General features: G+C 31.9%; 3 protein-coding genes across 4 annotated transcripts; 2 read left to right on the forward strand and 1 right to left on the reverse strand.

The window, feature by feature from the left end:
* Positions 1-1704: 1704 nt before the first annotated feature.
* On the forward strand, positions 1705-10690 carry LOC147063969 (protein AMN1 homolog). Of its 2 annotated transcripts, XR_015071979.1 has the most exons (7): positions 1719-1961; positions 2227-2388; positions 3575-3849; positions 6033-6244; positions 6508-6670; positions 8574-9227; positions 10504-10690. XR_015071979.1 is itself a non-coding variant. In XM_085958653.1 (6 exons), exons 2-6 carry the CDS (start codon positions 2312-2314, stop codon positions 8627-8629), a joined length of 783 nt encoding a protein of 260 aa, XP_085814779.1. In that variant the 5' UTR covers positions 1705-1961; positions 2227-2311; the 3' UTR covers positions 8630-10690. The 2 variants fall into 2 exon arrangements, 1 of the variants encoding a protein (XP_085814779.1); XM_085958653.1 differs by having other exon boundaries at positions 1705-1961; positions 8574-10690.
* On the reverse strand, positions 10574-16598 carry Clc (clathrin light chain). The gene is made up of 4 exons (XM_085958655.1): positions 16371-16598; positions 16067-16168; positions 15286-15397; positions 10574-11128 (listed from the first exon to the last, which is right to left on the reverse strand). Exons 1-4 carry the CDS (start codon positions 16528-16530, stop codon positions 10945-10947), a joined length of 558 nt encoding a protein of 185 aa, XP_085814781.1. The 5' UTR covers positions 16531-16598; the 3' UTR covers positions 10574-10944.
* Positions 16599-19591: 2993 nt separating this feature from the next.
* Tim8 (translocase of inner membrane 8) lies at positions 19592-21453 on the forward strand. The gene is made up of 2 exons (XM_085958656.1): positions 19592-19830; positions 21070-21453. Exons 1-2 carry the CDS (start codon positions 19726-19728, stop codon positions 21238-21240), a joined length of 276 nt encoding a protein of 91 aa, XP_085814782.1. The 5' UTR covers positions 19592-19725; the 3' UTR covers positions 21241-21453.
* The last annotated feature ends 6282 nt before the right edge of the window (positions 21454-27735 follow it).

The raw sequence follows: 27735 nt of genomic DNA on the forward strand, positions 1-27735 counted from the left end.
TGTAGATATCAGCATCAACGTGGTAGTACAACACAAAATGTTACAAGCAATTTCGGTACACAAAACGAAACCTGTCAAACCACCGGTTTGGGATTCAGGACGAGTGGTAGATCATCTTAGGAAAACAACACCGATGGAGTACAACCTATTCGAAACGTCTCGTAGGACAGCTACCTACTCGGCTGCTTCTCGCATCGGGACGAAGGGTTCATGACCTCCCACTACTCAGTAATTGCAGACAACGGATTAGTGGATAAAGGTGACCACATAATTGTATGGCCAATGTTTTGCGCAAAGACAGATACCGCCAAGCATCGTCAATCGGAATGGAAGCTAAGCGCTTTCACGTGTCAAAACATCGACCCAGTATTCTGGTTACGGAAACTCGTCTGCATGCCAAACCCAAGAAGAGAGGAAGGATATTTCTGAATTATTTATATCTTCAAGAGGACCACCAAAACTAGCCACCAGGACAGTTATAGGGAATTGGATAAGGTCAGTACCGTTGGAAGCAGGTGTACAAGAACCACCAGGCAGTGTCCGCTCAGTGGTGGCTTCCTTAAGCTGTAAATATACCCAATAGATGATATCTTAAAGAGAGGTAACTGGCGTAGTGAGTCGACATTTCACGACAACTACCAGAGAACGATGGACACACCACTATCAATGAAGAAGGGGAAAAGAACCCATTAACTTCTCTATTCAACTATATACATTGAAAGTCACGATGGTCTATACCATTGTCATGTCTACACCATTGTCACATACAGGAATTTGGCATACCCAACACCAGGTGATAACAAACAGATATCTCAAGGATTTCAAAATTTCAGATAACTTCTACCTGGTTATTTGAGCCATATCATAATGAACAAAGGAATGCCAAACTCCCTGCATAAAAAAGGCGCGCGGGTATGACCAGTAAATAAAAAGGGAGGAATGACCAACGAAAAAAAAAGGAAAATAAATTAGTAGAATATACCTCACGCGAAGAAGAAAGAACAAACCCTATCTCAAGGACTTCAAAGTCAACATGAATAATAAGAGTTTTATTGGTAGGTAAAACTCCTTTCATTATTCATGTTGACTTTGATATCCAGGTAACCGGTTTTTGAGCCATATCATAATGAAGACAAAGGGGGTCCCAAACTCCCTACATAAAAAAGGGACGCGCGGGTATGACCAGTAAATAAAAAGGGAGGAATGACCGACGACAAGAAAAAGGAAACTAAATTAGTAAAATATAACCTCACGTGAAGAAGAAAGAGCAAACCCTCTCTCAAGGACTTCAAAATCAACATGAATAATAAGAGTTTTATTGGTTGGTAAAACTCCTTTCATTTTTGAATATCGGAAAAAAGTATTTAAAGATTTCGACATTAAAATACACCAAAAGTACTTACTAAAGTTTCGTTATTTCCAATCTAGATTGGTGCAAAGTACTATATTTTTTAAAAGACGAAAAATTGGTGGTCGAGAGAAAAAATAGCTGGAATGAGGCAAAAAAGACCCTTGACATAAAATGGAATGTCTTGAATTTGCCGGTTAGCTTTTTTGGTCAATAGAGGTACCTACCTAAATAAAAAACAAAGCGTTACTTTTTTGTGAGAAACAAAAAACCTTCTTTCTATGACCATGCATAGTTCTTGGAACTCATTCCTTTAGCGACAAAAACATGGCAACACTACAATCAATAATATTTTCGTGTATGGCAATATACCAGAGTTGTTTTGACATATCGTATATTAGTCTATGTTTCTAATCTGTCAATTATTAGGCTCTGCAAATACAGGTCTATTCAAATACTTTATATTAAAATCAACATGGTTTAAGAATGTAGTGTACTAAACTATTGCATTAATTACTATATTTTCTTGACTTGACTTCATTCACTTTTCTACTAGTTTCTAACTTAATAATTCAGAACCGGATTTACTTTATCGGAATTCATCCCAAGAAAGGTAACCAAATGTCGAATGTTTTTTTAGACTCTTTGACTATGTTATAATATAATAATCATTAACATCCAAGCAGCTCCAGTAAAAAGCTCCTTCAGTATTGTTTCTCGGAGCTATTTATGGCTAAATCCAGCAATCCATTCATTTACGTCCTCAATATTATGATCGAGTGATAATGCCTACATCTCTTTGTTCTATCCAAGATTAATGTCAAATAATATAAAATTAAGGATGTATGTATAACACTTCACCTTATTGTTTATTTTAGTTACACATAGCTCGACGCATTGTTCTCGGCGGAAAAATAAAGCTTTCACATAATATTATACTAATTTTATATTCATGGTGCTCAAATGATCGAATCAGAGTTATTTAAGATATGCTTAATGATGACATCATATCATAGAATTGTTTCTTCCCTCCAAGAATTGTAAGTACATACATTAAATAATATGGGTCTTTTTACTGGTTCTCCGCCACCGCTCGCTGTCATCTGTCAGTGAGCGCAGTGTTGCCAACCGAACTATAATTATAGTACATTTTGGTTCGCGTAGTATTAAAAATGTAACATTTTCGTCTGCGTACTATTAAAAAAGTATAGTATGTCAAAAATACCACAATTTTGAAAAATGGAATTAATTGAACTCGCCGGTTGTACGAATATTCCCCATTGCTTATTTCATTGCGGTTAAAAGTTGTGTATATTGTCGATGTATAAAGTTTCGTAAAATGTTCGTACTTCAATCACAAATCGTAATAACGTGAAGCAAGAGACGTAGTAAGTATAATCTATATAATATAAGATCTCAGTGTGCGATATTAGTCTATGGACGTAGTCTTGCGTTGTATACTCTATAAAACTAACGTGACAGTTAATAACAGCGGCCGGTGTTAGCATTTTTCGGTCGTAAGAGGTGTTTTAATAAAGCAGGGCATCGGAATGTCTCGAATTCTCCGTTATGTTTATGTGACAAACAAAAAACTTACATTTTCAACACATCCTATAATTTTTGCCAAAATACTATAATTGTCTTGAACCGTGTACTATAATTCGATGACAAAAAGATAGCTGAATTCCAAAATGGCGACTGACAGATAAAGACGACGGAGAACCAGTAAAAAGCACCAATAATAGTTAAATACCTATCAATTTATTACATGAAAAGTAAGAAAGAAGAACAAATGAAATAAACTATGTGGCACATTTTCGTAAACATTCTTGAAACCTATCACAGTATTTATACATAAACAGCTAAAATGTATTAACAGATCGTGGGATCCATGCGAAAATCGTTATAATGCGTATTGAACACTAAGATTATCTGTGCTAAAGTATGTGAACAATGTTTTCCATCCAAGGAAGAATACAAAAATATATTTTGTATCAAAACGTTTTAAATGTTCATATAGTTTTTATATAAATATTCATTTGTTCACAATATACACTTGGTCTGGACTATCGAACTTCACGCTTATGTGGTGTGTTTATAACAGTGATACAAATCTTGGCGGGTGGCACAAACTATCTGGACAGAGATTTTTAATTGTCAGCTTGTGTCAATTTAAAGCAAATTAGAAGAGCACCCTGCAATTATGATTACATTTTAAATTTTCAGGTGTTTGCCAATAATAATAGAAGGACTTCCCAAATTGAAAAATCATCTACGATACATTCCAATACATTTCAAAAGTGAATTAATGAGATTGGCTTCATGCAGAGAAAATGTCTTGGCAGATCCTGTCATTTTAGAATACTTGCTCCATCCATATTCAGAAATTTTAGACATTTCAAGCTGTAATGTGACTGATGAAATGTTGAAATCAGTCTCGACAAGCCAACATTTAAGAATAATCGATTTGGGAGACTCAACTAAAGATATAACTGCAGATGGTATGTATTTCCTTCAGTCATCATTTTTTAGTCCATTCATTATTTAAAAAGTAATACTAGACATCAGTGGCGAAGGGTGGAGGTAGGTTGTTAAGATCCGACATAAATAATGCACACTAAACTTTGTTAGTGAAACGTATTTGTTTTCATTGAACTGAGACAACAATGTGTAAATAGTATTATTTGGAAGTTTATAAAATTCAATTAAACCTGGCCTAATCCAAGCTATGGTCAAAAATTATACAGTTTCGTATTAGTATTCGTTTATCCATAAAATACATAAAATTGTTCAATTCAACCATACATTGTTTTAGATATTTTATAGATAGAAGAATATTTTTTATCGATTACAGTTTGTCATAGGTAGGGCTTAATGAATTTTAAAAAACTAACCAACACCATCTGTAATATGTATGTATTCTTAATTCAACAATAAGTATGGCTGAAAAAGTGTGCATTATTTTTGTTGGATGCCCATAGCATATCAAAACTATTATGATTTCGTAAGGCAGGGTTTAATTGAACTTTAATAACTAATAAGCATCATCTGCGAATTATATTCTTAATTCAATGAAGAGTATTCTTGAATATGCCAGCATTATTTGGAGTCCTAATAGGTTCATGCACACAATTAAGCTGGATCGAGTCCACAATAGATTTCTTAGATTTCTCTACTTAAGAACATACGGGTTCTTTCCTTATGATAATGACAATAAAATGAATTTCCCGACTCGTTTTCTTCTGGGTATGCTATCAATGCAATCCCTGTCTACCCGAAGAGTGATTGTTCTTTTAAAGCATTTCTTTTTACTTCTTCGTGGGTTCATTTACAATCCGCATATACTGGCAAATATTAATTTTCATGTTCCCACCAATATCACTCGCAGCTCCACGGTCTTCAAGATACCTCGTCGCAGGACAGATGTTATGTTTCATGATGCTGTGTATCGTGCAATTAGCTTATTTGATGGCACCATAAAGGTTGATTTGTTTTTTATTAATTATATAATGTTTGTAGACGTTTTAAATAGGATAAATTTATAATTGTATATATTATCATATTTCTTTAATATTTACACATGCTGTCTTTTCCTCTTTCTTGTCATATTAGTTGTTATTTGTAATTAAGATATTTTTATATATTTGTATGTATTATGTATTATGGCGCATTGGCCAAAAGCTGTAATGCCGTAATACTCTTTTTTATAAATAAATAAATAAATAAAATAAATAAACAAATAAGTATGACTGACAAAGTTTAGAGTGCAATATTTATGTCAAATGTTAAAAGCCTACCTCCACCCTTCGTCACTGGTACACGTGCATGAATTTACGGAAAAAATAGTGTGTATTTTAAAGTCAGTTTAAACATAAATGTGCTGACTCTCCAGGTAATCACATTCTTATGGTTAGGTAGATGATGTCGTCAGTGTTTTGTAAAAAATGGCGAATTAACCAAAATGCTATTTTACAGGGGGATTTTTAACTTTTGACATTTATTTATTAATTACATGTGGATGATTATAAATGTCTTTAACTCTATAAACAAGTTTATAATAAAGCTTAGAAAGAATACTGTCTCTAAAATAGGCTTTATAATATAATATTTTTAAAGGCCTAATAAGTCACATTCGCTTTTTATTCGTAACACTAGTGGATATTCACCCTTACGATTATCGATTTTAAGTACTTTCCTGTGGAGATACAAATTCGCCATTTTTACACAATCTAGTGAGGTACATATTATTGTTTTTTCATTACAATCTCGATTTTGCGAAAATGGTTGATTCGCCCTTTTTACAAAACACCGACAATATGTAAATTTCTCTCTGGACTGACAAAATCCCGAATGGCATATGACTCAAGTAAAGGCATCTTTTAAAGATGTCACTTGTCATTACATATATCTAATAGCTACCTGATGGGCAACGCATCAGTTGCGTTGGACGCAGCGAATGGGTTAACATTGAGTGAGCAGAAAAATAACTGGACATTACCTGCATAATGATTTACTAATTGTTATGATATTGTAATTATTGTCGTACTATTGTAAGTGTTAAAGTATTGTTACATTTTTAAATTGTATTCTTTCCTTCCCACTGAACTGTACATAATATCACACGCAATATTTATACATAACCTTGACAGTATTAATTGGACTCATTTTTTTTTGTTTTGAATAGGTTTGAAAAAACTGATACCCAAATTACCAAAATTGGAGAAATTTGTGCTGAAAAGATGTAACATCCTAGATGACGCTTTGATTGAAGAACTTGTAATACATTGTCCATTGTTAAAAGCAATAGACATAGCTTATTGTTGTCAAATAACGAACAAAACTATGGACAGCTTAAAAAATATTCAACTACACGCCCTAAATATAGCAGGAACAAAGGTAATTATGTAAATATATATATTTTTTAAATTCATAATGAACCATATCTTTTTGTATCATATTATAATATGAAGAAGCTAGCCACCAAAGCATACATATTCATCATTTTAGTCATACACTAAGATATTGAATTGAGATAATCTCGAACTATTACTTTTTTCGAATGGGGCATGAATTCATATATTATGAACAACCTTTTATCTTATGTCAAAGTCTAATTAATTACTAAAAATGTTATGTCTAATACATCAATATAATTTCAGGTATCTGATGATGGCGTTTTAAGTATTTTAGAAAGTGAATGTGCCAATACATTAACGGAACTAATACTTTCGAATTGTCCAATTACCAATAAATCTATCGAAGTAATTTTCTCCAAGTGTCCCTATATTTCTATACTGATCTTCAAGAATTGTCATATTACTGGTTAGTATGCTGAAAATAAATTTTTGATCCAACTTAAAGGGAAGTGTAGTGCTACGAGGGACATCAAGGGACATAATACGAAAGATGCAATTAAAATAATTTATTGATAATTTATATCAGAAGAATTAATATTTTATTGTGTTTTTTAGTAATCAATAAGTACATGATTACGGTACAGTACGGTGATTATAGTATTGTTTATTATACGCATTTCCTTAACATACAATTTCATACGCATCCGGTTACTAATTACTAATAAGAGTGATTACCCCAATTAATATTTATTATTTTTAATATGCATTTCTCACGCAGTCAGCCAATACCCAATACAGTGGTTGACCGAAATTCATGGGGTATCAGTGTCAGCATTATTCGAATGCGATGGCTTCAATAGATAGCACAACACAATTGAATGGAGATGTCACTCTGTATCACAGCACCTCGGGCTGAATATCTCACTCAGCTTTTATGTGTATAACTTCTATACTTTATCATTGTACTTAAACCAGTAAATAAATTCGTAATCGTAATCCACACTATGAGTTTACACAATATCATCCACTATCAGTTCCACGCACACCTCGAATCATTATTTTTTAATTATTCTAATCGTCGACCATCTTTTTTGATTTTGAATCACAGAACTCCAAAAATTAGTTTTAACATACTTCCACTTACTAATGACTATTCTTTTATTCAATGAATGATACTCAAGATAATAAGAATGTAAGGTTCATTATTGGAAGATTTTGTTTTTAATGTTTTTGGCTACAGGTTAATTAAATTTTATTAAACTGTATGCTTCATATTCTGTTGCCAGATGTCACAAGTAGAACCACAGCAGTAGCATTGCACTTTGCCTTAAGGGGGGACATGCTCGTCGAATGTCAAAATTGAGTTTTTATTGTATTTTCAAACCATGATACTGGACACTCCTTAAACGTTGTATATAATCTATTTATATAATTTTGAAGCCTTATTATCCTTTATAGTTATTTTAAACATTTGATGACTGCATAAAGTATTTTTGTTACATAAAATAGTATTCTTTTAAACCTCTCGCTCTAATTTTTTAGAATATAGTCATATTTCGGTACATAACTGTGCAGTGGTGTTAAGATTTTTTACATTTATTAATTTTTTTATGTATTATTTTATGTATTATTTTCATGTTCAAACACGCGCGTTAACATAATTTTACTCCCTACTTCAATTATAGTTTGTCAATTTATGGCTACGACCGTATGTTGTAGCTTAACCACTGGGGAATGACAAAAGAAATGGCGTATTTCAAAAAAACACTACCTTATTCTTAGGTCAATAATTATTATAAAGCAATCATTATTCATAAGACGTTTATCACACTTGAATGGTCAAAGACATAGCTTATAATAAGTATCTTTAGAATCATCTTCAAATGTGTTAATCTTGCCGATTTTTTGAATAATAAAATGCCTAATTCTTGTCAAATTTGGGATCACAGAGATAATCAATATAATTTTTTATCGTGAATATTTTAGAAAAATTATCTCGTAATAAATTATACTAATGGTTTTATAAATGCGTTTAAAAATTAAAAAATGTAAAAAATCTTAACACCACTGCACAGTTATGTACCGAAATATGACTATATTCTAAAACATTAGAGCGAGAGGTTTAAAAGAATACTATTTTATGTAACAAAAATACTTTATGCAGTCATCAAATGTTTAAAATAACTATAAAAGATAATAAGGCTTCAAAATTATATAAATAGATTATCTACAACGTTTAAGGAGTGGAGTGTCCAGGATCATGGTTTGAAAATACGATAAAAAGTCAATTTTGACCTACGACGAGCACGTGGGCCGTTAATAGAATTGTCTAATATATAAACCTGATAATAATTATTTTTATCTTACAGGTGACTTTCAAACAGGAAACGGAAATATGAGACAAATAGCTTGGAGTGTCGTATGAAACACTCTGATATGTTATATTTTACAAACTTATTGTTATTGTTAAACAAAAATTAATAATTGTCCCCATATACCGATATAATAATAATGGACACACACGCAGATGTTAAATTCTCCCTAATTGTCAGCATTTCTGCAACTTTAGAATAAGTCTACTAGAGTTACTGATATTTATTGAAAAGGTTGTTGTTGGAATATATTTTATTTATTTGTTAAAATAAAATAATCCCCCATAATACATTCACTTCTATTTTTAGTGTCAATTCAGGGAATATCTAAATTCGTTGGAAGTGCTTCCAGACTATAAAGACATACAACTAAAGAAACATTATTTTAGCTATCATGTTATTTGATGACTACGCATTTTTCAGTACTGGGTGTTATTTCTTGTAACAATAACTATCTATATGAGGCCCCAAACTTAGTGATTCTCATCTAAATAAGTCGGCTAAGCGTTACGTAGCTGATATTCAGGTATATAATATAACGAGTGACTATCCTAATGGCAAAATAATGAACAGGAAGAATGTGTTGGCGTTTCACTACATAATAAATAATGCTAGGGATACTGTATCCAAATTGCATTTGCATTTATTCAAGTAAACCACTGATAAAACAACCATTAATTTGTATAAAATTTGTATCGACTATTAACTTTTAACCATTCAATTTATATATTGTGCAGTTTTCATTCTTTTACCATTGGTCAGTTAAAAAATATTTTCAAAGGTTATGCAAAATCAGAATTTAAAAAACAAGAGCACTTTCAATCGTTTAAACTAAAGTGATGTCGACAGTTCTGCATTTGGTCATTCATTAATTAAAATTGTCATGATATTCCATCAAAATCTCACGAGTTTTTTATGTACCAATTGATGTTTTCAAATATGAAAATGTTAACCAACAAAGTATTAAGAACGATATTTTTTTTCTTTTATGGGAAGTAAAAATTACTTCAGTATATTTTTTTATTTTATCTATTTCCAAACATTTATAACATTCCATGTTGTGGAAATATTGTTTTTTATTTAGTGTATTAGGGAGGCAGAATATCTGAGACATAGACTGTTGGTAAAACACCTGACTAGTAATCAAGTCTAGGGTTTGAAACTTAACCTATATTAATAATTTCATATTAACGTACACAGCGAATACAATTGAATATAAAACTTAATTTAGTGCTTACAAAGAAAGTTAATTTTGTTTACTCTTAAGCAGTGGTCCCCAACCCCCGGTCCGCGGACCGGTACCGGTCTGTGGATCAAATGGTACCGGGCCGCCCAAGGAACATTAAATTATTTCCATTTTATTTACTGTGACGACCCACTTGTCGACAAACCAGGCGCATCTAGCATGTCTGTGCAAGAAGAAGATCAACTGCTGGAGATCGCAAATGACGGCGGCCTTAAAACTACGTTCGAGACAACAACTCTGCCGGTGTTCTGGATTAGTCATGGCAGAATACCTTAAGATTGCCACCACAGCGCTTAAATCCCTATTGCCATTTCCGACATCCTATCTGTGTGAAGCGGGGTTTTCTACAATGACAGCAACCGAAACAAAACAACGGAATAAACTGGACATAAGCAACACACTTCAGGTGTCATTGTCTCCTATTACCCCCAAATGGAACCGTCTCGTTGCAAAGAAACAAGCTCAGGGTTCTCATTGATTTAGCGTTCTAGTGAGTTAAAATGTTAAATCACTTTATATTCATTTTTTGGTGTAACTGTATTTTATTGTGAAGGCATGTTTAAATACAATAAAATTAAAATTATTAAATCAAGACAATCTAAAATATAAACAATCAACGTCCCCACCTCAGCAGGCCGCGGTAAAATTATCAAAGGTTGACCGGTCCGCGGCGATAAAAAGGTTGGGGACCACTGCTCTTAAGAATTTGAAAAGAAAGTTGTAATTTTATTGCTGAGTTTTTTTATTTTTTCAAATTAATGTGTACCTACTCGGATCCAGGGCATGAATGTGTGTTATTTATATTACGTAATTGTAAATAAATTTTAGTGTATTTTATAAAATAAAATATGATGTTTCGTTTTTAAAACATGTTTTTTTTTTATTTTTCATAAATCTAAATGTTCATACACAAATGCATTGCAATGCATTTTATTAACAGATTAAATATAATATATTATGTTATGCGAAGTTACGGTGATACAAAAAACATTTTATAATAGAGAAAATAATGTCAAATCAATTAACCTATATTACAATAATGAAATCTAAGTTTATACATTTTATTAGCTAGCCCAGCTAAAAATGTTACAACAAGGAATGCGATAGAGGCAGACGTTACTCTCATGCTTTTTTAGGGGTCACTACAGCGCTTTGCTTCAATTGTAATATTATAGACCGCATTCGAGACACATCCTTAGATGACTTAGCAGATTTAGGATTGAAGTCGCACAGCTTAGCTATACGCTCCCACTCGGTGCCTGGTTCCACCTCATCACTTTCAGCTACAAACTGCTTCTCAGCATTTCTGTAAACGTTTAAATACACCGTTAGACATTCACAAAAAAAACCATAGTACAATACATATCTATAAAAGTGTTTCTCAAATAGGTAGTGAAATAAATTAAAGGGTTGCTAGTTTTATGAAGTATGATTTTGACAAAAGGGATTGATGAAGCCTGACAAAAAATACTTAAAACCTTAAAACTGTGCTAGATGAAACGGTCCAGATTACTGATTTTATTAACTTCTTCACTGTGGAGCATTTCATTACCACATTTAAATAACATGCTAATTATATCTAATGTCCATCTAATGACGACACAACAGCTGTGCCGTCAGCACTGTAAAGATAAAATTAAATGTGAATATTTGAGTATGTAATCGCCACTCAGCCCCGATTTTGCATTCAGAGATATGGTGGTATCAATAATTAAAGTTCTTGTTAGAATGTTTTAACTGCAGTAAGAGATTGTGGAATATTTTCTGGATTATATTTGATTGATTAATAAACATTTCGTGGTTATCCAAAAATGCATACCTTGCTGACACAAAATTAAATGAAGCACGTTTATTACTCCAAAGAAAAATCATTTTTAACGGGACAAATAAAAAAAATTATATTAATTGTTTCGTAAGTTGCACTCTTGGTAATAATAGTATAATTAAATATAAAGTATAAATTTGCTTCACACATTTTCTTGAAGAAGAATTTCGTAGCTAAAAGTTTGTTTGATGTTCTATGCAAGGGGTTCACAGAATATAAAAAGTTTCCATGACAAAAATTAATTGGGAAACACTGCTCTAAATAGATCACAATCCATCACACTGGTTTCACAATTCTAAAAACTAATTGTAATGATAAATTTACGAGATTGCTTCATTTCCCAATGGAATAGGATATTCATGTTCCCATCACCAACATGGATCTAGCGTGATTATTACCTGTGTTATAAATAATTACAATCCATGGACTTATTTCGAGAAGTTCAATAACCTTATTTGAATAGGTATCTTAAAATCAACATCCATGTTCTTATAAGAACAATAAACTAATAATATCATTGCCAACTGCTCATCAGTTGACAATGTCTATCCTAGTCAATGATATTATTAATGGACAACGCACTTATGAGATATCACACATCAGGAATTTATAGCAATATCAACTTTTATTGTAATGGCGTTAGGACAGTGTTTCTAGTGTCCATGTTCATTTGAGCGAGCGATATTGATATTAAAATATTAATTATGCCATTCGACAGACCCGACACAAAGCATCGAGAATTTATAGCAATATCACCTTTATTATAATGGCGTTAGAACAGATTATGCCATGCCAGACCATGCAGACCCCACAAAAAAGTGAGTGTCATTTTTTTTCCAGATGTTTCGTCCATATTATTATCAATAATCCTAGTGGATGAAACAAGTTTTCATCATTTAAAAATATGTGGTATACGTAGAATTACTACTATAGTTCTGAATCATCTGGGAGTATACCCCCTTGCTCCTTTTGTCCCCACTTTAACTAATCAAATTCTGAACATAGCTGATGATTTAGGACTATTTGTATGAATACTAATATACTGTTTTATTTGGACAATACTCTTTCCAAAAAGAATTTTTAAAAATGACTTAATATGTTACTTTCCAATATTTGATTTGGGCATTTTTTAACTTTGTTCATGTAATGTAGTTTTCGCAGGAAAAATTGTACAGATAAGCATAACTCATAACATAATACATATAGAGGCAAAAAATTGCAAACTTCATAAATCGTGTTAATTTTTGCAATAGAAGCGCAAAAAAAAACAACAAGATTCTTTCAGCATATTTTTTGCGACATACAACCGAAGAGCAGTGCTACTCAAATGTTGGACTGTGGACGTCAACAAAGTAAATATATGAATACTATATTTGCGCAAAATATTTATTTAATTTTTTAAACCCATTAGGAAACAAATAAATCAAATATTTATAAATACCTACTAGTTAAATGGTATAGAATCCTAAAAGAAAATGAATCATGATAAAAATAGTTTTTTTATGTTTATTTTATTCTTCTGAATATTTTCTATTGTTTTTATAAATATTAGATTCATTGTTTTGAAGTTTGTGGTTAACTTTTATTTTCAAAGTCTTCTCAGACTGAAATATATTATTGAGATATGCGTAAATGAGAACAAATGGGAAGGCTCTTCCTATGCATGACACTTTAGTCATTAGTAATATCAATTCCAAAATACTTTTTTTAACATGACAGAATACCATAATGTTTTTAATGTCTACGTAGAAGAAATATCTTATATAAGCAGAAAAATTATGTCACAGAAGAATGAACAATTTTGGATTCTTGACCCCAAGGAATTTATCAAAATGCTGTAATATTAGCATTAAGAGGAACATTTTAGAATTGATTTTGAGCTGCACTACTTGTCTTTTAAAAAATGTTTTTTTCTCAATGCTGGGTTGAAAATTTTTGCACAAATGTCTGCATGCCATTGATATCGACGATGGCTAAACTGAGCGCTGGTTGGTTTGTCTCTTTCCCATACTCCTTGCAAATACATGTCAAGTCTCCAGTCAGTCAGTGATTATCTGTGTAGTTTGGTACCTGTCTGTTTTTTTGAAATCCTCATATAACGTGGCCCTTCGTGTTGCTAATGCAAAAAAAACTATACACAATATGTTAGGATTTTATGAAGGGCTTTATTAACAACATCTGTTTTGAAATGCTGGGTGAGTTGGCAGCAAAGAAAGTCAAATGCGTTCCACCATCCAATGGCATAATAGTTCAAAGAATTCATGATCTTGGTAACGATATGGAAGAACAGCATATAGAAGAAATAAAATTGCCAAACAACTATTCTTTGCAGCTAGCTAGATGAATCCACAGATGTGACAAACACGGCAATCTTATTGGTATAAGCACACCAAACCCACACCAAAAAAGATTGAGTAGCACTGCTGTAGAGCATAATATTATTAACACTTTACCTACTGTGAAAATTACACTAAATACTGACAATGTTTTTCGACAAATTTCGATCACAAAATTAAACTTTTCAACTAGGTATCCAATATATTTTATTATTTCAATCAAATTTTATGCATCTATTGTCACCAATCTAAAAACTACAGTCACTACTTCAATTTAATAAAACAAAAACGGCAAAGATTTCAAAATACAAACCGCCTATTCATGGATGGAATGACAGTTTCGGTATGATTTAAGACCCATTTCACCCACTGTTATTTTGGAATACCATTTACCACTGCACAAATATATATATATATATATAAATACATCTGGCATACATATAAAAAATGTGCCGAATGACACTCCATGCGCTTTTGACATATAAAAATATGTATGGGTGAATGAAATTCAAAATGAATGAAAAAATCTGTGAAAAACATGTAAAACATAATATAATTATTTTATTGTGAATTGAATATTCAACATCTGCTGGCAGGAGCGGTAGGTAAAGTGTTAATCTAAATAGTATTTTTTTAAAAGACACATTATTTCTGTTAAAATAATGAAATTCAATTAAATTAACAGAGATGTCTATACTTACTTAGCAGCCTCCCTAGTAAGCATGAAAATGAAATAAAATAAATACAATTAAGCGAAATAATAAAGCAACATCTATCTCTGTTTAATAACGAGGAATAGAAATTAGCTTTGAAGATAACGTATAAATTCTTCAAAAGAATATTTTCATTACGAATGATGAAAACAGAACTATTTTGTAAAATATAGGCCAAGTACTAATTAAATAGAAAGCAAATTATCAAATAAATCATTTTATAAATAATAAAATATGAATATTTCTCTTTGGCCGTGAGATCATTTTATTAATCTGAATAGACAGCGTCACAACATAAAAATCTACAACTCTGTTATGTCCTTTTTATTTAGCATAAAACTTCAACAGTAAAGAGGTTCAGACTGAAATATAATGGAAAACCACCTAATTGTTTCATTTGAAGTGTGAAGGGCACTCAAGTTGCAAAATTTTAAGTCAAAAATCTAAAGTCTCCTATGTATATTACGATTGTTTCAATCTCTTCAGATTCTTGTTTATAAAAACTTTTAGATTTCAATATGTGTCATTTAATAGCGTTGTGGATCTTAGCGCATTTGTCTTATCACATGAAATATCAATGGAAATGAACCTGTTGGCAGCCTTGGTTTTGCTGATTTGTTCTTCGTGATTCGCGTACCACTCTTCAAGCTCCTTTTTGGCGACTACTTTCATCTCTGCTTTCTTCAATTCTTCCTCAGCATCTAAAATACACATCCATGAGTAAAATCAACATTATACCAACATGTAACAACTAATAGACAGTAATCTTTTCTTTGTGTAAGAATCAGATGTGGTGTCCACCTGGTAATTTGACACCACACCAGACCAGGGTCCTTAAAAGGTAAATCCTACCATCAATAATATAGATCAGTGGCTGATTTCATTATAATTAGCTAGAGTGTCATTAAATATTGCAGCTAGGCCAAATAATAACTCAGATTTTGTTATGCCTATCATTAAATTGAATTAAATTAATGGCTTTTTTAAAATGAAACTTATTCATTAATAACCTGCGATGAGTCGTGCATTTTATATACCTACATATAATGGAACAATTTAACCAGATGTGATTATTAATACGATTGCTATTATCGACTTCTCTTACATAAAACCTATTGCATCGCTTTTTCTCATTTGTTTTTGCAACTGTATGTCTTGTTTTTCGTCAAAACTATCAAAATTTATGCTAATGTGATATCATTATTGTTATAATTTTAGTTTATTATTACCTACCTACATTAAAATTTGCAGGACAATAAGTGCCCACGAACAATTAAAATATTCCGCAATATTAACAAATACACATTGACAAATAATTTAGTATACCTATAGATATAAAATTGATTAATGAAGTGGTTGTTTTACAGCACCTTTTTCCTCCAAGCGAATTTTCTGCTCCTCTCTCCATTTCCTTATTTTTTCCGGTTCTTCTTTGTCTTGTTTGGACGGAGTTGGCGAGGGATTATCGTAAGCTAAAATATAAATTAGTTTTTTTACAATGAAAGCTAAAGATTTAATATATTAAAAAATTGTATACCTCGAATTGGCATAAGCTGAAAAGTGGCTTCCGAGTCTTTTATGAAGACAAGTGTGGTGGGTAATTTAATCAATTTTTAATGAGGAAATGTGATATCGCAAATATATAAAGCGTAGCGTCGAGCGCCGCCCACATACCAGGCATTGATATGGGAATATCATCATTTAGGGGGGCCGCCACTGGAATTGTTGATTCAAGTTCATCTTCCAACCCTGCGAGTTGATCTTGTTCTCTGGCTAAAAAATCTGCTGCCGGATCCACTTCGGGTTGGTCAAAGTTATCGCCGAAGTCATCCATGATTAACAAAAATTAAAATGACAGAACGAAAGTGACAACCTGAAACGTCGATAGACTTTATCAAAGACAAGCTGACGCAATAGACAATCTATATATACAATAGACAGTATACAATTTTCATTATACAACAAAATATTCCTTGCTCTAATCAATACATAATATACATAAACAAATAAATAAATTATATAAATATACATTTGTATGTAGTAATATAAAGAAATATAATAACTGTAAATTGTTTTGTTTTAAAAACTATTATTATTATCAAGACTTTTATTACGGAATGATTTTTCTTTCAGGCATCCCAAAGTAAATCACAATTTTATTATAAAACATTTATAGTCTATGACCATAGACTAATATACTATATCTATGACATAGACTAATATACTATATACTATAGATAAGCCACATCAATGTGTAGAAGTGGTTCAAAATCATTCTCTATATATCTCTCTCTAATTTGGACTGGAGGTCTTCGTTTTAAAAAATGGCTCGAATCTTGAACTGGAGGTCTTTGTTTTAAAAAGTGGCTTGAATCTTGGACTGGGACTTAGGCGGGAATTAAAAACAAAAAAATATTATAAGTTTGACATTTTATTTTTTGAAATACACAGAACAGCATATACAATAAAAATATAAATACATAATATTACAACAAAATATCATCAAATTATCGAAAACAGAATGTAATATGACAAATTCAATAAAATCTTAAATCAAAGTAAGGTTTAACATTTTTCAATTATTCACAAGAAATTTTACTGAAGGCTTATATAATTTATAATAAATGAGATAGCATTTAATTGGAAGAATTCCATTTGCAATGCAATATTGAAACTATGTACACTGATAAATGAGCGGAAAACATTGCAAAAATAAATAGGTACATTTACATTATAGACGATTAACGCCATGTTAATTTAAATACTTACACAAATTAATTCATGTAGTTTTATTTTATATATTCAAGGTTCAAAATGATAAAATGTCATTTACTCTTAAAGAGTATTATATTATGATTCTCGCTAGAGAATCGATTTTTGAGGAACACATTAGTTTATTTAAAGTACCCCTTAAAATATCAAATTTATCAAAAATCATGAGAATTTTTATCCTTATGTATAAATAGGTAGGTACCTTCTTCTTCTTTCTCGGCACTACATCCCGGGGCGGGATTTGGCCTCCTCTACAATTGTCCTCCACACGCTCCTTTCCCTGGCTGCTCCTCTCCAGTCTCCAGCCCTCCCCATCTTTCTCCAGTCCTCTTCGATGCAGTCAGCCCACCTCTTCTTTGGTCTGCCCCTAGACCGTTTCCGCTGTGGGATCCACTTGGTCATGATTTTTGGCGTCCTATGTTCAGGCATTCTCTCAACGTGTCCAGCCCACCTTAGTCTTTGGGATCGACAGAATTTCACCACCGTTTCATGTTTTATTAACTCTTCTTACTCGTGGTTGGTAAATTATCACACCCTTTTACTGCACACCTATCCTTTGACATTATTTAATAAATTTTATCTAATATTAATTATTACTCGTCAATTATTACGAAAAGTATTTAATTTCACAAACGTTTTAGTAGATTTCAATGTGTTTTTCACCAATCCAGTTGTGTTTTGTTTCATATTCATTTGACATTTGAAAAATCCAGTAAACAAAATATAAATATTCAAAATAAGAACTCTCGACCTAATAAACTTATTTTCATAGGATAAATATTATGATGTATTATATTCCATTTTAACCTCTCTGCTGCGAATGTCTCAGAGCAGAGTACGTATGGTTAGTACGTTTGATTCCTGATCGGTGTGCCATCTGTTGAAAGTCACATTGTTTTTTTTTTTTTTTTTGTAATACCTCATGGATTCATGAGTGTTTTCATTTTGGATATGATCTGGAGTTAAGCGAATGATGAATAATTATTTATTTGTAATTCAGTTAAGATGACACAACAAAAATGATAATTTACACATTATTATTTAAAATAGAAAGGCTAGATCAAAAAAAAAGGAGCATCAAAAATGTTAAAAGATAAAAATATACAGTACGACAAACACTTATTAAATCAATAAGCACGATATGGTCACAGAGTAAATTGAATCGAGATTAAGGTACAAATTTACTGACGTATATTTATGTTTGGCCCATGATATAAACTTGTAATCTCTATCTGTCTATCCGTTTGTCTGATTTTAACGCAAAATCCACTCAACCGATATATCAATTATACAACCAAATATAACAATTCAAATGACAGAAAGGAGTAGAATCAGGGTAGGGAGGCCTTTATCCAACAGTGGATTGGTTCAGGTCGATGTCGATAAGGATGATAGAAATAGGTATACTATCACAAATTCGTTTAACCGCTAGTAGTAGAATCAGGTTGCGGAACCCTTTATCCAGCAGTGGATTGATCCTAGTTGATGATGATGATGATAACGATATGAATATGTATATAAATGTAATATCACTTATAGTAGGTATTGTATTTTTTTGCAACAATACTAACATCCATATATCTCAAATTAAATAATATGTCACATTTTTTTATAAATTATAACAATATACCTAATAAACATGTTGCACAATAAAAACTCTGTAATATGAAATATTATTAATAAATTATCTAGAGGATAATTAAATAACTGGAAATAATTGAAATAAGATTTCTCCACTTGATAAACACAAGGTTCAAAGAATATATTTATTTTATAAAGAAACATTAATAAAGAATGAAGAGATAATAAACATAAATTATAATTATTTAATCCTTCACGATCCTGCTGGGTGTCGTATTTGTTTCAAAAAGATTTTTTATATATATATATTTTTCAGAAGTGTTTTAAAATAACGTAAGTAGGACATTTCTAAATCTTGTAATTATTCGTTGAATAAAAAAAAATATTTATTACACATGGCAAATATAAATGTACAATATAGCTGGATAACATCTATGATAGCTGGTCACATTTTTCACCGCCATTTTGTTAAGCAGTCGATCCAACAGATTTCTACAGTCTGGACTCCATACAAATCATTTAATACCTCTTAGGTGTATGCCTGATACACCCCCCTGATCTATGACATTGGTCTGATCCATGACATATAACATATAACGATATAACCTCACTTTCCGATTTACCAAAATCGTTGTCTCAACTAGTGAACTTGATCTTTCAATAAAAAATACATACCATGTCCGATTCGTTCGATTTATCCAGTCTCTCTGGAAAAGGCAATGAAAGTGAACTGCAAGAGTTTCTAATGGTAGAGAAACAGAAAGCGCAATTCAACGCTCAGGTTAGAGTATTTTCATTTATACGTTTTTATTATTAAACTGTCGAATGTGTCTTGATTTGTCATTAATTTAAATTCGACGAAGCTAACTTGACTGCTGCATACTCGATTATAGCAAATTTATCATTTTCATCATTGACACTATTTTCAAGTTATTGCACAATGTAGTAGATATAACTTAGTGATCAATTTTCTGACGAATCCGTCCAAACTTTTCAACTCCGGTTTCAATTTTACTATTTTCTTGAACTATCTTACGTTTATTCATTTCGGTTTTCGGAGGCACAATGAGACAATTTGTTCTTAGACCGCCAAACAGGTGGCATGGCCCACGGGTGATTTCAATCGAGAGACAGTATTGTATGGCAGTTTGCGCGTTGTAGTACCTAGTGCAGGGGGGGGGGCAAACTTTTTGGCTGGAGGGCCAAATTCAAGAATTCGAAATGAGCAGCTGGCCAGCAAGTAAAATGTCGGTATATACACTATTTATTATCACGAAAAATAAACATTACAAAAAAATTAATGAGAAGAATGAAACCGTTGTACATTTTTTAAAATTCAGGTGTTCTCAGGATATTCTCAAAACTGCTTGTAAATGGGCATCGGATATATTTGACCGTAAAGAATTTTTATTGAGGTTCATGATCGAAAATGTTTGTTCACATATAGGTATAGGTTGATCCAAAAATAATGAACATTTTTCTTGCATAATCTTTAAATTAGTCGAATTTGTCTGAATTAAGGGCATTGTAAAATTTGGAGATTTCTTCACGACGATGCAATTCCCTTTAATCAGTGTCACACTGTAGATCAATAATCTCAAGTTGTAGCTCTATCGGTACACTATCAATATCTATTAAAAGTGGATCGCGTACTCTTGCTGAAAAAATTTTAATCTATTGTCAATATTTTTTTAAAAAAATATAAAAAAGTTATTCGTAATCGTACAATTAATGATATCGGGCCGCAAAAAAATACCCGGCGGGACGGAGGTTTGCCCCCCCTGACCCAGTGTGTAATTCTACCGATGCCAGCATATATTCTTCATATTAAATGGTATTTTAAAATTCAAAACCTAACCTAACATTTGAAAAAGTATGTAATTTAGCATTCATTTGTTTATATGCTTCGAATGACACTGTTGGATATTTGATTTTGATTAAGTCACCATAACATACATAATATCAATGAAATTATTGTACTAGATTAATTTAATTCTTATGTTATAATTTTTTCTTACAGATCCATGAATTCAATGACTTTTGCTGGGAGAAATGTGTGGACAAGCCTAGTGGTAAACTAGACTCGAGGACAGAAACATGCCTGATTAATTGTGTAGATCGATTCATTGATGTTTCATTATTAATAACTAATCGATTTGCTCAGCTTTTACAAAAAGGTGGTAGCATGTAAAGTCAATCTGGTTATATGATGATAAAAATTATTTAATTATAAGTAATAATATATTTAATAATACGTTGGCAGAGAATTTAGTAGCTACCATTATTTTTATGTCAGTTCATAGTTTGATGTTGTTTTTATCATGACTACCTTTATTTTTGTATAACTTCAAAGGTACACAAGATACACATACAAATTGTACAATATCTAATTCATAATGGTCAATAAAATAGGAATTATTGCATAAAATAAGTTTTTTTTATCCATTCTCACTGCTTGATTCCCTAAAAAGTAGGTGCAGTATAATCTCACTACTTATATAATTCTAAATACAGTCTAACTTGGTTATTACGATCACGGAAATAGTGAGATCTCGTATGTAATGAGGAAACTCTCATTGACATTTTAGTTTATGATTTTCTCCATACCTTCATTCACTTTTATAACGAGCTACTTCTCGGGTATACCGAGCAAAACTGTTAATGTGTCGATCATTTAAAAACAACATTTTCGGTGCTAAGCAATAAAATCTGACTGGGCAGTTAACTACACCAATGCCGCCGGGATCAGATTACATTTATGACACTATAAGTACCTAATTCGTGTTTTCGCAGACATGATTTGTGAATGTTGGAATTTACTCACTTAATGTTATGAATGTTAATACTGTATGTTTGGGGTAGAAAGTGAGCTTTGTGATTTAAAAAGGAAAGTTCCAATTATAATTAAGTAAAGAGGTGATAAATTGCCAAAGGAAAATCGTGAGGAGTGAAGAGGAATTAGGATTTTAAATATTGTTAATATGTTCAGTATTGTTGTTAACATTATGTTTTTTCTAGTAATTTTAAACTATTAATTTTTAAACTAACTTTATTCATAGGCCCTACAGTCAACCTGGGTAACTTTGAATGATTTTTGCGTTTTTTTTGCGATTGCATTTGTTTTTATGAAAGTTGTTATAAAGTTCTTATGAATATTGGGGACTTATTCGTATATTTTATGAATTCTACACCAAATACGAACTTTAAAGACTTTTTAAAGGAAAAATCGAGAAAAAGCGAGTGTTCAATGTTACCTGGTAAACTGGGTAACATTGAATACCATTATAGTTTGTATCGAAATTTAATATTTTTAATAACATAAGACCTCAGGGTATCTTTGAATCAAACAAATTTCATAAAAGTTGTCAATTTGTCTTTCTAAAACCAAACAGTTTAGCGTTGCAAGTGGTGGATCAATATTTAAAAAAAATAAAGAAAGCGGAACATACAAAAGAAACTACGTCAATATGCTCACTGTTTTATTATCATAACAATATACATATAGATATTTTCGTTACCATAGGAGTAAAAAAAAATTATAGAGTTTATTACATAACATATAAAATAAAAAAAAAATAAAAAATATTATCGATTAATCGCCCCACTCCATAGACAAACAGGCATCGATGAAGACAAACACGCCATTTTATTTTTGTAATCTCACTAGGCTTTAGAAGGTTTACAATGTTCTTTGACTTTATCAATAAATTGTCTGGTGGACATGTTAGCCTCCATCCCATACCACCAAAATTTTTTTGGAAAGTGCGTACCCCAACTTGATGAGTGTCAATTTTTGTAATTATTGCCGGAAAAAGACAACTTTCATAATTTATAATGCAATAATTACCAACAGACATCGCATCATTGGGAGACGTTATATTTTCAAAGTTGTCACTGTCTTCGATGAAAACACTATGTTCATCGAGAACGCCATCTTCAACTAGAACGCCATTTTCACCGAAATCGAAGTCTTCAATTAGAGTGCCATTATTACATTGGATATTATGGAATAATACAATAAATTCTTGTATTATTTCATCTTGGTCTATAGAATTTGTATAATTATGATCAACATTGTTCGTCTCTTTGCCCAAATTGATGTTATTTTCGTTTTCCAATTCATTGCCTTCAGGATGCAGAATTATTTTCAGAATGTGACGGTGAAGAACGATGCTTGGGGTTAGTATGTATTTCAGAAGATTCTGTAACAATAGTTTTCTTTTTTGGCTTATTTTTTGATCCGGCTGGACGTCCTCTTTTAGAAGTTTGTGTCAGTTTTTGTCTAGCTGTTTCCTCTCTTGCTTTATAGTAGAGTTCCACACGTTCTAACGACACACTCTTACCTGCGTAAACTGGTATTTGAAACCTATCACATTTTTTTAACATTTAAATCAATGTTGCGTCTTTCTTCTAAGTATTCCTTGAAGTTTTCCCCTATGGCATTTTGCACATCAATTTTAGCGGTTGCGTAGCCTGGTAATTTATTAAGTGCTACTTCCGGTGAAAAGGGATATATCCCAGTGCTTCTAAAACCAGCTTTTAAATTCTCTTTAGTACTCGGCATATTCAATTCAAGAGTTCTTTTGATTAGCTGGGCAAATAAATTCTTTGGAAGATTAGAGGCTTTCATTCCCCTCCCTGTTTGACGCCAAGTATTTAAAACATCACGCCACGTTGACTTTAGTGAAGAAAAATACCCCACGTCTAAGGGCTGCAGTAAATGCGTGGAGTTTGGAACCAAGCAGATTAAATTTATCTGATTATCTGCACACAACCTCAGCCCATTAACAGAAATATGTGAGCTCAAATTGTCACATATAAGAATTTTTTTTCCCTCTTTCTTATTTACAAATGGATTGAATTGATTCTTAAGCCATTCTTCATAAATTTCTGCATCAATCCAACCACATTTAGAAACAGCCATACGTGACCCTGGCGGACCATTAATAAGCCAATCGGACCACTTGTTCGTGCCTTTAAAAATAAAAAAAGGTGGTAAGATTTCCCCAGCGGCACTTCCACAACAGACAAGAGTATAATAAGACTTAGTAGAATGTGTTATTGCTTCCGGATGGCGACATTGGCGCCGAAACAGTAATTTCTTTTTTCCTGGATCATCATGAAATCCAGATTCATCAACATTAAAGATATTTTCAGGAGGTACTCCATCAATTTCCACGGATAATTTGTCAAAAAAATCCTTGATTACAATATCGTTGACTTGAGCACGTTTACGGGAGATGTTATGGGCCACTTTTTCTTTTAAAATAGGGTGTCTCTCTAAGTATAATTGACCCCACTCCCAGCCCGGTAAATTATTTTTGAAACGTACAATATTTTTCCCCTCTTTATCGAGGTAGTTTTTCACCACTACTCTAAAATCACTCATACAAATGGGTATACCTATGTCACTCATAGCAAGAAGATGATCCCTAAACATCTCTTCTTCGTCGTTTGTTAGAATTATTGGGCACCCAGCTTTCTTCAAATGTTTTGACTTCAACTTATAATATAATGAGGTATGGGGTATCGAGTATTCTTTGGCAGCCTTTCGGGAGGTCATAACCACAGAGCGAATTTTTTCCAGTGCTTCGTTTAATGTCGCTTCTAAGTAATTTGATTTTAGCCCGTACTTCCTGACTCCTGGCTTCGCAGTTAAGCTTTTTCTAGGCATCGCGACGTTGGTACCTAAAAAAAAAAACAATGAAGTCATTTTCACATAATATGTGTATAACATTATAACATTAACAATATAAAATTGACGTAGTAATAATTATAACAGTCCAATGTTATTCAAAGTTACCCATATGAAGATAACCTTTACTCTGGGGAACATTGAATGTTCAATGTTACCCAGATTCATGATCATATCGACGGCCCCAGGAAAAACCGGTGTAAGTCTAAAATCACAAATGTTCAGGAGAGCGAAAAAACTAAAATATTTACGCTATTAAATTCATCATATAAAATGAGTGAGTTTTTTCTAATCTTATTTAAGTAAATCAGATAGACCATTTTATGGTCTATATTTCTATCAAAATTGAATGGTGATTAATTGATTAACAGCTATGATAATGACCAAAAATCGTTTTTATTTGGAATAATATTACGCGCTTGATGTTTTGACTCGGTTCAACATGCTTTTGCGCGGACAAAATAGATCACTGACTCCGTACAGCAGACTTATATTCTGGTATAGAACGGTTTTTTACGTCGCGTTTTTTTTACTCTATACGATTTTATTAAACACAACCATAGTTATCGTGCTCTTGTACGGAACAACCATTATAGCGCATTATTTAGCTCGAAATAGGACAGCGTGAATACAAAATAATGACAAAGAGTAAGGAGACATATTGACATACAGTTTTTTTGTACGAAGTTTTTATTACAGAAAAGTATCTAAGTATGATAATTTTTAAAAAATCAAAAAAAAATGTAAACTATTTTAGTTATTTATATAAATATTGTTAATATGTACAATAAGTAATATAAATTATTCAGGAAAATAGTAATTATGGAAGGATAAATAAAGTTATGTAAGAAATTAAAATATAACGCAAGTAACTACGAGAGAGAGAAAATGTTTATTTTTATACATAATACGAGGGTGGGTCAATAAGTCCTTAGAAAAGCCGACAGGTGGCGCGACTAGTACTGTAAGCGGTTTGTTTTCATGCAGCGGCACTACTGATTCAGTATGCTGCGAAGTTTCAATCAGATTGGTCGGGTTGTTGTGTGTTTCTCGTACATTTAAAAAAAAAATTTGCTTGTGGAAAATGGAAAAATGGAAAAAATTGAGTTTAGAGCTGTTATTAAACATTTTAATATAAAAGGGTTAACAGCAAAGGAAATAAAAAATGAGTTGGATTTAGTTCACGGCATATCTGCTCCTTCACTTGCAACTATTTATAACTGGTTAAATAAATTTAAACGTGGTCGTACATCAACAAAGGATGAACCACGCTCAGGACGTCCTGTAGAGGTGACTACACCAGAAATGATCAATAAAATCCACGATATGGTGTTAAGTGACCGAAGATTAAAGTTGAGTGAGATAATTGAGGTTACAGGGATCTCAAAAGGTAGCGTCATTTCTATTTTACATGACAAATTGAGCATGAAAAATATTTCTGCAAGATGGGTGCCGCGTTTGCTCACAGTCGACAATAAACGCAATAGGGTGGTGGCCTCTAAAGCCCTGTTGTCGCTCATGCAACGCAATCCGGATGAATTTTTTCGTCGCTTTGTGACTGTAGATGAAACATGGATACACCACTATACTCCCGAGACGAAAGAACAGTCAAAACAGTGGATTGCGAAGGCAAACCATGTCCAAAGAAGGCGAAAACCGTAAAATCAGCTGGTAAGGTTATGGCTACTGTATTTTGGGATGCACGTGAAATTATTTTCGTTGACTATTTGTAAAAAGGAAAAACAATAACAGGGGATTATTATGCATCTTTATTGGACCAGCTAAAAAACAAAATTGAAGAAAAACGGCCTCATTTAAACAGGAAAAAAATCCTCTTTCATCAGGACAATGCCCGTGTTCACACATGTTTACGATCAATGGCTAAAATTGAAGAATTGAAGTTCGAATTGGTCGACCACCCACCGTATTCGCCAGATTTAGCCCCCAGTGACTTTTTCCTTTTCCCAAACTTAAAAAAATGGCTAAGTGGACAACGTTTTTTTTCAAATGAAGAAGTCATCGATCGGACAAATGCTTATTTTGAGGACCTTCCGAAAACTTATTTTTCTGAAGGTTTAAAAAAAAATTGAGAAACGTCTAACCAAGTGTATTGAGCTCCAAGGAGATTATGTTGAGAAATAAAAAAAAAATACAAAAATAAAAACTGTTTTAATGCTTTTTTCTAAGGAATTATTGACCCACCCTCGTAACACAATTTACATTAAAAATATGGAAAGAACAATCATAATTTTAATAGATATTTTATGTTAATACAAATAAATCACATTTTATTCATTTTATTGGATTATTGATAACACAATTTATATTAAAAATATGGAAAGAAGAATCATAATGTCAATAATTATTTTATGCTACTCGTAATACAAATAAATCACATTTTATTGGATTATTGATAACACAATTTACATTAAAAATATGGAAAGAACAATCGTAATGTTAATAATTATTTTATATTAATACAAATAAATCACATTTTATTGGATTATTGATAACACAATTTATATTAAAAATATGGAAAGAACAATCATATTGTTAATAACTATTTTATGTTAATACAAATAAATCACATTTAATTAATTTTATTGGATTATTGATAACACAATTTAAATTAAAAATATGGAAAGAACAATCATAATGTTATTAATTATTTTATGCTAATACAAATATCTCACATTTTATTACTTTTATTGGATAGTTTATACACCAATCGACTATTTTTCCTGCCTTCGAAATGTATGTGGAGCCAGTATTGATTGATGTTTTCAAAATATTTTTTTTCCAATTAATTTCTTGTCGTCTTCTCTTTGCACCTTTAGATGGAGAATACGTTGATCGTACATCATTTTCATCATGTGTAGTCGAATTGGGATTATTTGGTTTTTCATTTGTCAAGGTATCATTGTCCATTATGATTTCTGGAATGGCGATTATGTCATTACAATGCACTGAAGTGGACGAAATCGCAATATC

This window comes from Rhyacophila brunnea, unplaced genomic scaffold, assembly GCF_057557595.1.
Source record: "Rhyacophila brunnea isolate RB1 unplaced genomic scaffold, BYU_Rbru_1.0 scaffold_8, whole genome shotgun sequence".
NCBI lineage: Eukaryota > Metazoa > Arthropoda > Insecta > Trichoptera > Rhyacophilidae > Rhyacophila > Rhyacophila brunnea.

Excerpts from the sequence above, each read along its gene's own strand:
- Clc (XM_085958655.1), bottom strand. The coding sequence starts at position 16,530 with ATGGATGACTTCGGCGATAACTTTGACCAACCCGAAGTGGATCCGGCA. Across the intron at positions 16,169-16,370 it reads TATTCCCATATCAATGCCTG|CTTACGATAATCCCTCGCCA; the intron begins GTATGTGGGCGG and ends TTTATATTTTAG. Across the intron at positions 15,398-16,066 it reads AATTCGCTTGGAGGAAAAAG|ATGCTGAGGAAGAATTGAAG; the intron begins GTGCTGTAAAAC and ends TGTGTATTTTAG.
- Tim8 (XM_085958656.1), top strand. The coding sequence starts at position 19,726 with ATGTCCGATTCGTTCGATTTATCCAGTCTCTCTGGAAAAGGCAATGAA. Across the intron at positions 19,831-21,069 it reads AAGCGCAATTCAACGCTCAG|ATCCATGAATTCAATGACTT; the intron begins GTTAGAGTATTT and ends TTTTTCTTACAG.
- LOC147063969 (XM_085958653.1), top strand. The coding sequence starts at position 2,312 with ATGATCGAATCAGAGTTATTTAAGATATGCTTAATGATGACATCATAT. Across the intron at positions 2,389-3,574 it reads GTTTCTTCCCTCCAAGAATT|GTGTTTGCCAATAATAATAG; the intron begins GTAAGTACATAC and ends TTAAATTTTCAG. Across the intron at positions 6,245-6,507 it reads TAAATATAGCAGGAACAAAG|GTATCTGATGATGGCGTTTT; the intron begins GTAATTATGTAA and ends ATATAATTTCAG.